Source organism: Poecilia mexicana, unplaced genomic scaffold (assembly GCF_051168715.1).
Source record: "Poecilia mexicana isolate PSO_F unplaced genomic scaffold, ASM5116871v1 scaffold_4, whole genome shotgun sequence".
Classification (NCBI taxonomy): domain Eukaryota; kingdom Metazoa; phylum Chordata; class Actinopteri; order Cyprinodontiformes; family Poeciliidae; genus Poecilia; species Poecilia mexicana.
In genome coordinates this window covers 8,396,842-8,412,960 of record NW_028263373.1, presented here as the reverse complement: position 1 = coordinate 8,412,960, position 16,119 = coordinate 8,396,842, and the positions used below count along the sequence as shown (strand labels likewise).

Here is a 16,119-nt window from a genome sequence, read left to right as displayed (position 1 = left end):
CTGCCATCAGGCAGCTATTTTCCTTCCGACAAACCCTCTAAATTGCTCAGAGACAAACTGTCCAACAATTGGCAAATGAGCAAAATTGTGAGGAAAAACTTTTTTTTCTTGTAAGTATATATTTACAAAGATGGCTGAGTAATATGTGATAAGTCAGTGCAAAAAATAAAGCAGTGCACCCTTTCGGGCATGTTCTTTCTGAGAACAATGGTTTTTTTTTTTTTGGTTTTTTTTTTAAACTGTTTTGCCTTGAAAGAAAATCATCGCTTGGGGTGGAAAAAAACAGGGGTCTGACATCAACTGTATAGGGCCGGAGTTGTGCAACTTTCAGACGTGGTCCCTGGTCCAACACACCTGCATTAAAGCTTCACTTCCAGGCCTGGAGTCTGACACCCCTGGTCTAAAAGGAGACATAATGATTAAAGGTTATACAGCAATAACACAGAAGATGCGGTTTTATATTTGTTCATAATGGCGCTCTATATCTGCTGGTTCAGTGGGGAGGAGGAACTTCAGTAATAATAATAAATCCACTAATCTATGATGAACAAAATAGCCTGTCTCTTCTTCAAACTGGATGATTTAAGCAAGAATGTTGTTTACATATGGACTCACCACATTTCCTGTTAATAAAGGCAAGTTTAACAGTTGTTTTTGTGAATGTTGAGAGGGATCACGACGATCACTGCTGGAGTCCTTTCTGCTGCTGCTGAACCCACGAGGGTAAAGCGCCGTGTGAAACCGCAGCTCACTTCAGGCAACGCTGTAAAGCATTATCAAGCGTCTGTGTAATTTCATCTGCTAAGGGAAGCTTGATAAATCTGATATAAATCTGTTGAAATTAGTCATTAATTCTGATTTAGGGCTCTCAAATCAGCAAATAACTGAGAGTAATGACCAGAAAGGGAGATAAATGGCATGTTTAATATGGCCTTGGAGCCCAACTGCTTTGTTTATGTGCTTTTTTGTTTTTTATGTTTCTTTTTAATGAGAAAAGAGGGACTACCAGAGTGATCGTCACATAAATATTGAATTTGACAGCTCTTTTTTTTTTGATCATCATGTGAGATACAGCTTGCAAGCCCGACCCAGTTTTTCTGTTCTTTAATGTATTTTGCATAGATTCATATCCAGCGGTAATAAAAGCTTGCTTCCTGTATTGGGTGAAATATGTTGGACAGCTTTATTCCAAAATACCTTCAAGCAACTCAAACCACCTCAGCAAGAATTTCTACAGACATTTTCAGCATATTTCTTTCATGCCTTTAGTTTCTGGGTGTTTAGAAGGTCTTATCCTTTCATTATGTCACAGTGCGATTGTTGGACTCTATTGAAGCTTTTAGGAAGCGACTTAAGACGTTCTTTTTTAAACGAGCGACAATTTATGTTGGGATGATGAACTTCTTAAATGTCTTTTTTTTGTGTGTGTTTTTATTGATTCTAAATATTTTTTTTATTTTTACTATGAAGCACTTTGTGAATACTGCCTCAGAAAGGTGCTATATAAATAAAATGTACTTACTCTACAGTATTTTTTATTTTACTTTTTTACATTTTAGGATGAAGTGCTTAACTTAACACTTAATGCAACAACCACCAACTTAATTTTACTTTATTAATATTTTGTGTCATAAACCAAAACAACATGACGCAAAGTTGTGAAGTTGAAGGAAACGGATGCATGAGTATTTTTCTAAGATCTTTTGGAAAGAAACCTGTGTTTTTGTATTCACCACCTCAAGCCAATGTGGTTGTCTCACTACACGTTTTGTAAACCTACAGACTAAAATTTGCATCCGTTCTTTCTTACAAAGCAGCTTATACTTGATCTTAGTGGATGTAGAGGAACTGTGGCTATAGATCTATTTTCAATTGCATTTAGGTCTGCGCATCGAATAGGGCCATTCTCGTGATTGTTGCAGCCTCAAACAGCTTTTCTTCTAAGATTGTCCTGAATATAGCTCCATAAATCTCCCCAGCTTTCCTGTCCCTGTTGGGGAGGGGAAAGAACAGTCTTGGTGTCCTACTGAAAGCTGAACATTCACTTTTTCTCCAGAATTGTCCTAGTTTTAGCTCAGATTATCTTTGAGCTCCAGCCTCCATGCCTGTGCTTGAGGAAAAGCATCATCACAACGTGATGCTGCCCCAACATGCGCCACCATGGGAATGGTGTGTTTAGGTCGATGTGCAGAGTTTGTTTCTGCCACACAGTGTTTTACATCTAGGCCAAAAAGTTTTTGGCTCCTCTGACCAGAGCACCTTCTTCCACATACAGTATTTGAATAGATTTGAATGTACTTTATTAAACCCAGAGGGAAAGTCACAGAGGACCTGCTGGACACTGTGAAGAAATTAAAAGTGTCTCTAATTTATTTTAGAATACCGGCAGCTGTGGTTACCTATGCAAATTATGGTAACACTTTATTTGTAGGGCTGTGCATGTTTCTGACACAACACCATCATAAACATGACATAACACCTCTTAAGAACATGAAGGAGTCTTCATACATCCTCATGACTGCTGGCATGAAGTGTGATTTGGTAAATAATGACCTTTTAAGGGCAAAGTTGCACTAAAAGTCCATCAAAAGTGTCAACTGTGCATTTAAAGTGTCATTATTTACTGAATGACACTTCATAGTCGTAAATGTTCATGACAGGCGTTGTGTCAGTCTTGCGCACACCTCTTAAAATAAAGTGTGACCCAAATTACTTTAGCTGAAAAAAGCAACATTTTTATGCCCCACTTGTTTAGCAGGAAACAGTTCATTAAAATAAACGGTTAATTATAAAAACAGAAATATAGTCGTGGTCTACTGGACTCCAGAAAGAGTCTACAGATGTCTAAAAGGGCAAGAAAGAGCCTGAGTAAGAGCAGCAACATTAATACTGTTCAAAACATGTTTTTCTTGATTGTAATAGTGTCTCAAAGGGAATACTTAAGAAGTAAAAAAAATCCCCAAAAAACCTCTCAAGTCATCCTTCCAAACTGTCATGAAACACACACCATATCTAAAAAAAAAAAAAAACTACCAGCAGGCCTAAAAGCAAACATTAAATCACAAGAAAACAGAACTTTTTTTTTTTTTTTTAGATTTGCACCAAGACCAAACGGTGGTCCTGAGCTAAAGAATAATTTATTGCCGCATGGCAACACAAACGTCTCCTGTCTCCATTCAGGTGTTGAAAACCCTCAGACTGATACAGAAACATTCAGTCTGGAGCTGGTGGTTGTGGCCACTGCTGTTAGAACACTAAAGGGATTACTTTCAGAGAACCTATAATCTATCTGGCAACCAGGAGTGTAGGGGTGTGTGTGTGTGTGAGAGTGTGCAAACGTTTGTTTGTGTGGAGTCCAGCAGCAGCAGCAGCAGCAGCAGCGGGAGCAGCAAGCCAGCAATGAAATCAGTGAAATCAGACTGTCTGCTGCTCCTTCTACTGTAATTTTCCCTAAATAGCAGTGATGTCATGTTCAGCAGCGAGCGCTGCTGGCGGCTGTGGGCAGCCGTGATCTGCCGCATCCAGGCCGTGTTTGTCTAGTAACACTAAGCTGTAGGGTCTGCTGGTGGAGGGCCAGGCATGAGGCCAACGGCGGCTGATGATAATAGAGGGGAAGTGGATGTGGTTGGTTAAATCACACACTATGAGGGGATAACATAAAGGCTCTGCTTCTGACCGATGCCGCCGCCGCACAGCCCTGCTTAAATGGTAAATGACTTGTACTTGTATAGAGCTCTATCAAGTCCATAGGACCCCAAAATGCTTACACTACACTGAGTCATTCATGCTCACATGGTGGCAGGCTACTGGACAGTAGCCACAGCTGCCCTGGGGCAGTCTGACAGAAGCCAGGCTGATATGCACCGGCGCCACCTGGCCCTCTGACTCCTACCAGCAGGCAAGGTGGGTGAAGTGTCTTGCCCAAAGACGCAACAACAGAGGCTGACAGAGCGGGAATTGAATCGGCAACCCATTGATTGTGGGACAAACTCCTACCACCATCTACACCACCCACCCAGTTTAGTGGAAGGTGCCTGAGGAAGCTGTTACCGACCCTTTGCCCTTAAACCATAAATGTGTGTTTCTGTGTGTCTTTTCTCTCTACTCCCAATGAAGCAGAGTTTCATGTATCTTGTAGCCTGGACTCTCATTCATCACAGCCCACTGAGAAAGCCCACAGTGGAATCCGGCGTGGCAATCGACCAACTCTGTGGTCCAGTCAAAGGCAACCACATGTGTTCCTACCAGCTCTCCCTGACACATACACACACGTCATCCTGAAAAAGTCCAGATCGCAAAACGCAATGAAATCGCCGCCGCACCACAGAAGAGGAGCGTCGTTTCACTGGCCGTGTGGTTTTGTCGTAGAGCCGCTGCCAAAGAGTTAGCTCAGGTGTTCTGCCCTGAGGTGAACCGCACAAATGTTTGAACGTAAATGTCACCAAAATTTCAGAACACTCGCTCCACATTACAATCAGACACTTGTGTGGAAGTGCATGGAAATCAGGGGAATGTAAGTAGCAGCAGCTGTGACTTCTTACCCTCTTGTACAATCAAATGGACACACAGGGGACTCACTGAGATTTGTGTTAATTATGGAGGCTTAAACTGGTAGACTGAGGAGAGTGTATCAGAAACTGATGATCTTTACAAGTGGTCTGCCAAGAGATGCAGAGTGGAGCTTTTTTCAATAGATTTGCATAAAACTGCGTTCAACAAGACTGCACTCTGGATAGTTTCAACTTTTAATAAATCTTTAGGGGGTTTTTTGTTTTGTTTTTTTTGTTCCAAAAAAACAAAACTGATTTGGAAAAAACTGATTTTTTTCCAAATCTGTTTTTCTCTTTGCAGACAAAAATAGGACTGGATTTATGTTTCCTATTACAGGAGAAGGAACATGACTGAAAAAGTCTTAAAGAAGTATTACAGATTGAAAAAGGGAAACTGTACGATTTATAAGACTTTCATTGGGGAAGCAGAAGTTCTTGCTAGAAAAATACTAATAAAAATCCAACTGTTACTTTTAAACACATTTATATAATTGGAGAAGAAATAATCTAGTGTTTCAACTGAAATATTGGACACATTGACAGTTATTGTAAAATAATTGCAACAGAAGCATTCATAGTTTATAGGTGATCGGTACAAATAATTTTTAATTGGGGCCTGCCATTAGCATTACACAGGGAAGAGCAGTGACTGCCTCGCGAAATGAGTGAGTATATGAGGGAAAAGTATCAAAGAGAACCAAATGATCTGGTCCAACATAATTAAAAATATGCTGCCAACAGGAGAATCAGGGTATCTAGAAAAGTACTTTCCAAAAATCATAAACTGCAGCATGCTTTGCGAATTAGAAGGAAGTACAAAAGAAATGTAGGCTTGCATCATGAAACTTTACGCCCCCTGATGAGTGACAAAATGACAGTTGTGATACAAAACTTTTATAACATTCAAAATGGACCCAAATATGTTTGCACCATGTGTCACAGAGCTCTTTTCCCCAATCAAGTAAAGTACTGTAAAAGAGATAAATATACCAAGAATATGCATAGCTGATTGTCTAACAGGTACGTATGTTCACGTGTGAATCTGCTTGCTCAACCCCATGTCTTGTACCCGAAGAGAGGATGGGGAAATGGATCTGCTACACGTGTGACAGCCATCTAAGCAGGGGAAAGATGCCATCGATTGCTGTTGCCAATAACCTTCACTTAGCTCCTGTTCCCACAGAGCTTGCAGAATTGAATGTTCTTGAAAGGCAATTAATTGCAAAAATTCTACCTTTTGCAAAAATTGTTTCCTTGCCCAGGGGACAGCAAAGGGCAATACATGGAGCAGTTGTCTGTGTTCCTTCTGACATGGAAATCGTTGTAAACAGTCTTCCCAGGCCCTATGCAGAAGCCCAGCTTTTACAGGTGAAGCTGAAGAGAAAAACCAAGTACAAAGGTTACCAATACTTTTACAACATGAAAAATGTGTTAGCTGGACTGAGCAAGCTTAAAGAGAGTCATCCAGATTACAAAGACGTAAGCATAAATGAAAGTGCTGCATTTGAGGGTTTCCAAGAGGACCAGCCAGTTGAGGACTCGGATACACAAGCAGAGGAGACTGAAATGGATGCAGCAGCAGACCAGCAACCTGACCACATAGGGGTAGAGCATCAGGCACTTCGACCTGGTCTGATCTTGGACACTTGCATGCAGCCTCCTGACATAGCACAGGAAGTACTGTCATATGGAGAAGGGAGTTTTAGCATTGCGCTGGCTTGAAGCCAAAGTGTATCCTGTACATTTCGCCACTTCAATAAACACATTAGATGAATCCCGCCTTGTTGCGCTTTCACCTAGTATGTATTTCAATGTACGGCTGTTCTCAATAGATACTCGGTTTGCCAAAGACCAGAGTTACCTTTTCTTTGCTCAGTTTGTTACAGAAACTCATATTGCCAATGATAGTATGTCCATTCAGACAAGGAAAGGGAAAGCAAGCACCAAAGATGGAAAAAACCATTTCTAGCAAAATGCTACAGGACAAAGAGGAGTTGGAAAAATTGATCCAGAACAAAGAGGCCACCAGTTTCATGGAACTCTTAAGAGGAACTCCTGCTTATTGGGAGAAAGGACTAGGTGATTTGCACACCATGGTGAGGCAACTTGGAAAGCCCACTTTCTTTTGCACCTTCTCTGCTGCTGAAATGAGATGGCCAGAAGTCATTGAAGCCATGAAAGGTCAGCATGGAGAGCAGGTAAGTTTTTCTAAGCTTGACTGGAATGCAAAGTGTGAAATTCTTAGGAGCAATCCTGTAACCGTCATGCGCATGTTTGAAAAGAGAGTGGATGCACTGTTTAGAGACCTCATTCTTTCCACTGCACAACCCATTGGATCAGTAGAGGATCAGGGAAGGGGTTCACCCCATATACATGCTGTAATATGGATTAAGGATGCACCTGAAATGGAAGACCCCTCATGTTGCGATGAAGTCATAAAGTTTATCATTCGTTATATATCCTGTCAGCTGCCTGATGAAACCAGAGATCCCGAGCTCCACAAAATTGTAACAGACTTTCAAATGCACAGCTAAAAGCATTTGAAATCATGCAAAAAAGGGAATGTTGAATGCCAATTTGGATTCCCCAAACTACCAATGGACCGCACCAGAATCACTGTCCCTGTAATTGACTTTGATCTGGAAAATGATGATGAAAAAGCAAAGCAAGGTAAACAAAAAGGTAGGAGAAAGTCCAAAAAATTTAGATTAAGATTCATCTCAAACCTACAAAGAGAGGCTAAGAGGAAACTTAAACAAATAAGGGATTTACTGAAGGATGACAAAACATCTTTCAGGGATTTGTCAGAGTTACTCCAGGCTTGTAACATGACCAAAGCAGAGTACAAGGGCCATGTTGATGCTCTCACTTCTGGAATGATGGTAATGATAAAACGTGATCCTAAAGATAGTTGGGTGAATGGGTACAACCCTGATCTCCTGCGTGCATGGAATGCCAACATGGACATTCGGTATGTGCTTGACGAGTATACCTGCATTGAATACATGATGTCGTACATAGCAAAGCCATAGCACGAAATGGCGCAGTTCCTCAAGTCTGCTGTTGATGATTTATAGACAGCCAATGTTAACCAACACAATGAGATGAAAAAGATCATGCAGGCTTATTCAAAACAGAGAGAGGTTGGTGCTCAAGAATTGGTTGCGCACACTTGTAGCCTACCTCTCAAAAAGACTTCTCGCAGTGTTATTTTTCTTCAAATAGATGAAGACGGTGTGAAAATGAGCCTTCCAATGAGTAAACTCGTGAACATGTCCCAGATGAGGAGAATATTTGGATGACAGGATTGCCGGAAAAATATCTCAACAGACCACACGTTAGAATTTGAACACATGTGCCTAGCAGAATTTGCGTCAGAATACAAGGTTCTATATGGTAAACAAATTGAAGGGCCAAACGCAATTCCCCTCCTTAATGATGCAGGCTACATCCAGAAAAGAACTATGGGAAAACCTGCAATTATCAGATTTACTCGTTTCTCTGAGTAAAAAACCCCAAAAAGTTTTACATACGGCTTCTGAAGTTGTATTTTCCACACAGAAGAGATGAGGACCTTAGAAATGAGGAACACAACCTACGAACCATATTCACTAATGTATACATTTAAAAATATTTTATTGACTTCAAAGAAAAATTAAATATTGTTTAATATTATTGAACTAATATATTAATAATACAATATATTAATTCATATTATATAATTTTATATATTACATATTTATTAATTGTATATTCATATTTAATATCATACGCTTCTAACGGTTTTCAGATCGTTGTTACAGATCCTGAACGGGAAGCAGTTGTTCGGACTGCTTTTTTCAGAAAAAGTGACTGGTTTAAAGAGATGGAATTTTGTCTCCCCCTGTGTGTCTGACTTGCATGACAGCTGCTCTTTAGAACTACAATGATGGAAGGTCAGAACTACAGACATGGCGAAATTTCAAAAATAAAAGCTTCAGTATTCCTCCCAGGTTAATGCCTTGCCTTAGGCTTTTATGTATTTTTCTTATTTATTAACCAGGTTTAGTATACTGAATGGAGGAAGTCAATGTAAGTCAACATGTTAGGGATGCCCCACATGTCACTGGCAGCATTTAGGCTAACATTATCATTTTGGCTAATTTTAGCTTTTACATTCATTTCAACATACCGAATGGCATAAGTACAGGTTAGTCAACATTGCTTGTGACTTTCCACAGGCTATTGACTACAACTTAACTCAGCTTAACATTAATGCTAATGTTTAGCATCAGAACGCTGGGTTCCAACCAACGGGCACACTTTGGCAGGCCCCGGTTAAATTTCTTCAGGAATTTTCTAGTTCTTCCATCACCCTTAATGCCGTGCACCCCCACAAAAGTGGTATCAAAACGTTCAGCTTGATCCCGAGAAGGGAGCTACTATTTTTAGTGGGATTTGGAGTTAAAATAGCGACAAAATTGCAAATAATGAGACGGGGTGTCTCATAAGGATAGGATTTTTTTTTTTTTCAAAGAATCTGTCTGACACACACACAGCACAGTGGATTTCTGACTTTAACTCGCCCTCACAAATACAAATATTGCTCTATTGGTCTCAAAGTAGGTCATGACATAGATACACATGCCTTCTCCCATATAATGTTTTCGAAATTTTTCTAGGAGTTATAGTTTCCTGCCAAGGTGCTTCAGACCAACGCTGGGATCTCATAAAGATATCAAGTTTCTCTATCCACTCTGTAAGACGGTCATTAATTACCATGGCAACGGCTCCTGGCACGCAGCTGCATTCTATTATGGTCTGTCTCATTGGGACTGAGAGCTGACAGAGACATATGAGAGATACAATGCATTTTTCCCCACAATATTTTTTGTTTTTGTTGTTTTAGAATTTAGACACATTCCTCATTATCTGCCGTTTGATTTTGAAGATTATCAGTCAAGTTTTTAGGTTTTGTAGGTTCATTTGAGAGAACAAACACATTTTAAATGCCACAGTTACTTTAAAATGTTTTGGCTCAGCTCTTGCAATGCATTCTGGGTAAAACATTGTACTGTCTTTCGGACTTCGCACTATGAAGAAGAGGACCGGCAGCAAGGTTCAACACCTTTCTTCCATCACGACACTGAAGACAGTTCTCTTTGTTCACAGGTTTAATAATGTAGAAAGTGTGAAACTGAAATAAAATACAACAAAAATACAATTACAACATGTACCATTTTTGTTACAGTAAAATATAGTGAAAGAACTAAACATAAGTAGATAATGAACAGTATACATACAGACGATACCACAAAAGACGAAGGACGGAGGCAGATGCACGTGGATTACAGTCAGTCATCAAGCACCATGTAAACATCCATCGATTTCTACTTCCTGTGATGTCACTGTTCTGGCTATTTACAGAATCACCTGTTGGGGGTGCTAAAGTTACACTTACAACAACACTAACAGCACACACATATTTTCTGGGATTATTGTTATTTCACTTACATAAATGCATTATTTCTGAATGTGAATTAAAACCATTAGTATCAAGTTTGAAAATTTGCTAGGAAAAACAATTTTCCACAGTCTTTATTTTTTATTTTTCTTTATTTTGAACAGTTAGTGAGAAGGAGATGTGCAAAATTGATAATTGTCAGTCGAAGCATACGACTCAACACACCCAGGTTGTGTTTTTGTCATTGCACTGCAATGGTTAATCACGTCACCCTCAGTTCTACATGTTAGGCTTATACAAAGGGTGTTCCTGACTCTTACCAGAAGTGGTTGCTTGGTCCAAACTAAAGGGCCTACCTTAAATTCAGGAATCTAAAATGTCTAGTTTTCTAATAATAATCACCTGTTGGGTCATATAACGTTCATGTCATTCTGTAAAAGACAAGTACAGACTTCTTGAGGGCAAGGTAAAAGCTCTGGAAAAGCGGTTGAAAGAGGCAGAGAAGGAAAATAAAAGTCTTGAGAAAAAACTTCCAAAAAATCCAATGGAGGAAGCCACTAAGCAAGCGTTTAAAACAAGGATCAATTCATCTACAGGTGTATTAGCTGTGCAAAAACACCAAAAGAAGGACATTAAGACGTCTGAAGAAAAAACAACACAAGGTGAGTAAACTCAAGCAGTATTAGGTTGAGACCTCCAGGACGAGACATCAGAGAGCGGCTGCGGCTGCGAACAAAAGTTTACCCCACACAGAATATGATATTTCAAACCTGGAGAGAGAAAATACATACTTAAAAAATTAGTTAAATTTACTACTTGAATACAGGCCGAGGTATCTAAAAGACATTAAGAAAGCCAATGATCAAGTGCTTAAGGTGACAGATTTGTATATGAATGAGAAGATACAACATGAGAATTTGAAGAAATTAATAAAAAGCAAAGAGACTCAGGTTGAAGATGATATTCCTGTTGAAGATGATATTGCTTTGGAAGAAACACAAACCAGCAATCACAGTTCTACCACCGATCCGTGAAAAAACCTTCCATCTACCCAAAACACCGTCGATATGTAATCAAAAGAATTCTGCTTCAGAGTGAAGACAAGTTGGAGCCAGTGTTTCAAGACAACCTCACAACACCTCACAACACAAACCAGCTGAAGCCAACACCGCCTAACAAAAGTAAGCCTGAAATGCGGCCTTTTACATCGACAGGCATGAGGGTTTTTTCCGCGGAAACTCAGCAGAGAAAAATTAGTGAGCAATCTGGCAGGAGGGCCTCAGTAGAGAACTGTAAATTTCCCTCATTAGGGATTAAACGCAGCAATTCGGCATGAGGTGCGTTTGTGAGCATGGAGCTGGGCTTTAACCCATGGAGCTTTGGGTTACAGTATCAAAAGGATGGCAGCTGAAGGTGAGGACCTTGGTGATCTGATCCTGAGCTACAGAAGCTTCCTGTATGACCAGTATCAGAGTCTGGTCCTTATTCCCGGCAGTAACTCGGGCTTGTTTCTGGTGAGAGTTGGCCTCCGCCAAGGCTGCTCTTTGCCACTAATTCTATTCAATATTTTTATTGACAGAATTTTTAGGCACAGCCAAGGTGTTGAGGGGATCTGATTTGGTGGTTTTAAGATCGCATCTCTGCTTTTTGCAGAAGATGTGGTCCTACTGCCTTCATCAGGTCATGATCTACAGCTCTCACTGGAGCGATTCGCAGCCGAGTGCGAAGTGGCCAGGATGAGGATCAGTGCCTCCAAATCTAAGGCCATCTTCTTGAGCCGGAAAATCTGGTTAGGATGCCTCCTGAACACCTTCCTGGTGAGGTGCTTCAGGCACGTCCCACCAGGAGACGGCCAAGGAGAAGACTCAGGCCACGCTAGAGGTTCCTCAGCTGATCTGGGAACTCCTGGACCAAATGGCGGGGGAGAAACAAATCTGGGCCTCCTTACTTAGGCTGCTATCCCTGCGATCCGAAGCAGATGGAGAAGCAGAAGAAGACGGATGGATGGATGGATGGATGGATGGATGGATGGACAGTTCCAATCATTAAATAATGTCCGCATAAACTTTGTTTTGTTTGGCCATAACCATAATTTTCTGTTTTAATCTAATCAACTTTAGATTAACTCATTAATTAATAATTTGTATCCCGACCTATACTGAACATCGTGTTCCTTTCTACGATACACTCTTTAAATGGGATGCATAGGTTTTCTCCGGGTGCTCCGGTTTTTCCTACCATTCGGGAAAAAAAGTGATTAGGCTAATTGGCGTCTTTTAAATTTACCTTTATCTCTCAATCACTAACTGTTGGAGACACTCTTTAAATGGACACTGTGGGGATTAGATTTTTCTTTGTGTGTTTATTTTAGGTTCTGTTTCTTGTGAGTCTCTGTGCTGTCCTGTCTTCCCCCTTGATTGTTCCCAGGTGTGTCTTGATCTGTGATTACCCCGTGTATTTATGCCACCTGATTTCTCTGTGCTTTTGTGGGATCCTAGACGTTAGAGTCGTCACAGTGGAACTGTCGTTCCTGTCCTGTGGCATCTTCAGTTCTCTCACTCATCTCCTGTCTGGGTCTGGTGCGTTCTCTCTCATCACCATCACCCGCATTTCATGACAGACACACTCTTTAAACTAAATTTCTCCGTTTTTTTTTTTTTTGACTATTTAGGAAAATAAATGTTTAGGCTAATGGGTCTCTTAATTTTACCTCTGTCTCTCACTCACTAACTGTTGGACATACAAAAAATCTGAACTGAACAAAACTGTTTCTTCCGAGCACACGCTCATACAATGTCCACCAGCCCTCCATTTCTATTTGAAATAGGCTTCTTCAGGACGCCATTAACTAAACAAAAAAAAGTGTGATTATATCACCAAACTGAACACAGCAACTGCATTTAATCATATTTTAAATTTTACTGATATTTATTGGTGCTTTCGTGGAAAATACAGTGGTGAAAAAATAACGTCCTATCAGTTTTGTGTGTGTGATGATTCCTCCAAAAGAATCATTAAAAAGTAAGATTGCAATTTGCAAATGCACACAGTGAGGTATCACTAACATCTTGTCTTACATTGACTTCCTCCATTCAGTGTGCTAAACACGTCTAATAAGAAAAATTGCTAAAAGCTTATTTTAGGGAAAAGGCTACTTCTTATACACTGCTAAGGCTAATGCTAAGGCTAATGATAGCACTAATTAACAACTGCTAATTAGCACTTAGCTAAGGCTAATCCTAATGCACTGCCTTGCTTCCTATGCATTACTATGGTAAGTAGCACTTCGAAAGAGCAGAAGTCTTATGTTTTTTGAACAATAACAATATTTGTTGTTAGTCAGTTGCTAAGAGATGAACACGTTTTCTGGTAGCAAAGTACCACAAAGTAAACATCTGACTTTTACTTTTGCAAAATTTACCAACAAAATGTCTTGTGTCTAAACAGATGAAGAGTATTTCAAAAGAGTTTTTCTTTTATAAACAATAATTAATTTGGTGTTGAGATGAGCGATTTTTTCTGGTGACGAACTGCTCTGTTGTATAAATCAGACTTTTGCTTTTGTATTGAATGTCTGTTTTATAACATATTTACCACCAATGACAACAACAAAGAAAAACTTTCACTTTTTAGAAAAACATAACTGCACAATTCTTGTTGAGTAGTACTTATTGTAAGTTAAGTAGTATTTCAAAAGAGCAGAAGAAATCTTGTTTTTTGAACAACAATTAGCATTCTAGCTAATTTTAGCTTATACACTAATTTTAAGATATTGAATGGAGTAAGTCCATTTTACTCAACATGCTTGTGACTCTCCACATGCTATTGACTACATTGTAGCTTGCTTTAGCATTGATGCTAATTTTTAGCATCAATGCTAAATTTTAATGTTGAGATGGAACACAAAACCAAAACATGTATGTGTATTTCAAATATATTTTAATGTAGCACTATTATGCAAATAAGATCATCTGTTGGTGGGTACAGACGATTTGCCCTTCCCTTTTTATAAAAACGTGGGTTTTTTTTACATATTTGTTAAGACTGACACCCTGTAATGACAGTATAAGAGACAGATAACATGGGAAAAGGTCCAACTCCTCCACCTCTTCCCTTAGCTCAGAGGTTAAAACAATTAAACAGTTAAAACTGTTTAATCCGTTGTTAACATGTTGTAACCTGTTTTTCCGAGCCGCCATTAAATGCAACATGAGCGCTACAACGCTCCCGCTGGGTTTACACCTGTGCGGCAGTGAAGGAGACCTGCTGCTGCTGTGCAGAGCAACGCAGGTGTGTTAGAATCATGGCAGCAACCAGCAAAACGAAAATGTTTGGAAACCACTGGGGGGGCCCAGGAGAAAAAGTTTGGGAACCACTGCCTTAGCTACTATTGCCGTCTGAAGAAATGCACTGCTCCCCGTCAAAAATAACCAATCAGGGCAAAGAGGCGGGTTGTAGCGCTCTCAATCAACGCTACTCGATATGCTAATGGTAAAGAAACAATTTACCGTCCCAGGAAAACCATTTATCCGCCATCATTGAAGGCTGTGCTACCTAGCCTTAGCATTCGTGGTAAATCAGCTGTAGCAGGGAACGAGGAGGATGGGGTGAGCTTGAGACTGATTGACAGCACTAAGACCCTCCTCCTGCCTGTAATTGGCTGTTTCTTACTGAGTACTGGGAGCAGTGGGAGAAGGCAGAGGAGCTCAGTATTTTTCACAGATTATCTGTCTTATATTATTCTGCCACTAATGATAATTTTAGCAAATATTTGTTTTTATAAAAGTTGCATACTGCAGCTTTAATGGGTGTTCAGTTTTTCTCAAACTGTCATTCACATGCTTCCTGTAAAGGAATGAAAGTAACCAAAAGAAGAAAAGCAGATTTATAAATTAATAACAAAACTTTTTCTATCCGTACCTTGGTGATGGCGAGAGCACATGCTTGTCCCCAAAGCTCTATGAGCTGCTGTTGTCCAAACTTGTAGTCTCTCAGTAGTTCTGTCTCGATAGCTGCTGCATCCCCTTTGCTGAAAGAAAAAAAGAAGATAAGGCATGAAGTTTATAACCCCGCTTATAAATACATTTCTACATTACCTGTAATTTGTGTCTGCACAGCCAATAGTAATGTTATTTCCTTGGCCGTGGAGGTTTTCTCCAGATTGTTGATTTAGGAGCGTATTTAGGTACCTGGTGACGCCGAAGCTTATTTGGGGTTTTATCTCTCTCTTGACTGTCTGTGTTGGAGAGTCAAGTCAGTGTATGTATAGAGGCCTGACCCAGGTGAACCCGAACACTCCGATTTCCTTCCCTGGAATGATGTCAAGCTGAAGTAGATGATGGAGTAGTGAGAGTAGACCTAATAACATGAGTTGCATGTGCATATGCTGCGCAGACACATGTGCATGCATATTCCACGCGCTGGGAGATGAGAGCTTCCAGAAGCTTCTCGAGATTTACTCAATTAGTTCTGAGTGTGAAAACGTTCCTGTGAGAAAACTCCACATCTTCAGTACGACGTGGTCAGGAAATTCAAGACCGAGCCCTCTGCTAGATCTTTCACAAACGGTTCGTGCTTGATGCACGCATATGAAAGCATCTTTAATCTTTATGTATTTGGGATCCCCTGGGAACATCTCTCTGACTACATTTTTGTTTTACATCCTTGAGTTGGTATTAAGCGTTTCCTGTTCTTGATAAAGCCTGTTGACATGTAGGATTTCCTGCTAGATAAAGCAGATCAGACAACGCAGCAGCAGCACAGCACTGCCATCTAATCCTCAGTGCGCAGAACTTGAATGACAAAGAGCCTATTTTGAGCGTCTGTGAACAGAATGCATATCCCTTCTACTCTACGGACACCTGGTGGCCATTCTCAGTACTGCACTCTAAAAAAAAAACTCCGAATGAAGCGGTCACTTTCAGAAGACAGCGATATCGCGGCTTAATATTTTACACTTTTTTTTTCAGATCCTCCTCAGGGGAAATTTAACAGGAGCGGCTGCATGGGGGATTAAAGTGACATTACTGAAGCCGTTCGTTTTGCCATGGATGCTCCAAACTAATATGAACGGACGAGATTAGAATCAATGCAGGAAATCAATAGGGCGTATCTAATCAGCACTTA

The 16,119-nt window shown here is 40.2% G+C and overlaps 1 protein-coding gene and 1 long non-coding RNA gene across 2 annotated transcripts in view; both read right to left on the bottom strand.

Annotated features, from left to right (window-relative positions):
- The window catches only part of yjefn3 (YjeF N-terminal domain containing 3), a 63,631-nt gene that overhangs the window by 9,017 nt on the left and 38,495 nt on the right, over positions 1-16,119 (bottom strand). The window contains exon 2 of the mRNA XM_088004884.1: positions 14,914-15,022. Within this exon, the coding sequence (XP_087861010.1) occupies positions 14,914-15,022 (109 nt within the window). The remainder of the gene's footprint in view (positions 1-14,913; positions 15,023-16,119) is intronic.
- On the bottom strand, positions 9,494-10,415 carry LOC148159919 (uncharacterized). The gene is made up of 2 exons (XR_015762755.1): positions 9,833-10,415; positions 9,494-9,726 (listed from the first exon to the last, which is right to left on the bottom strand). It is a non-coding gene; the product is annotated as an uncharacterized LOC148159919 (long non-coding RNA).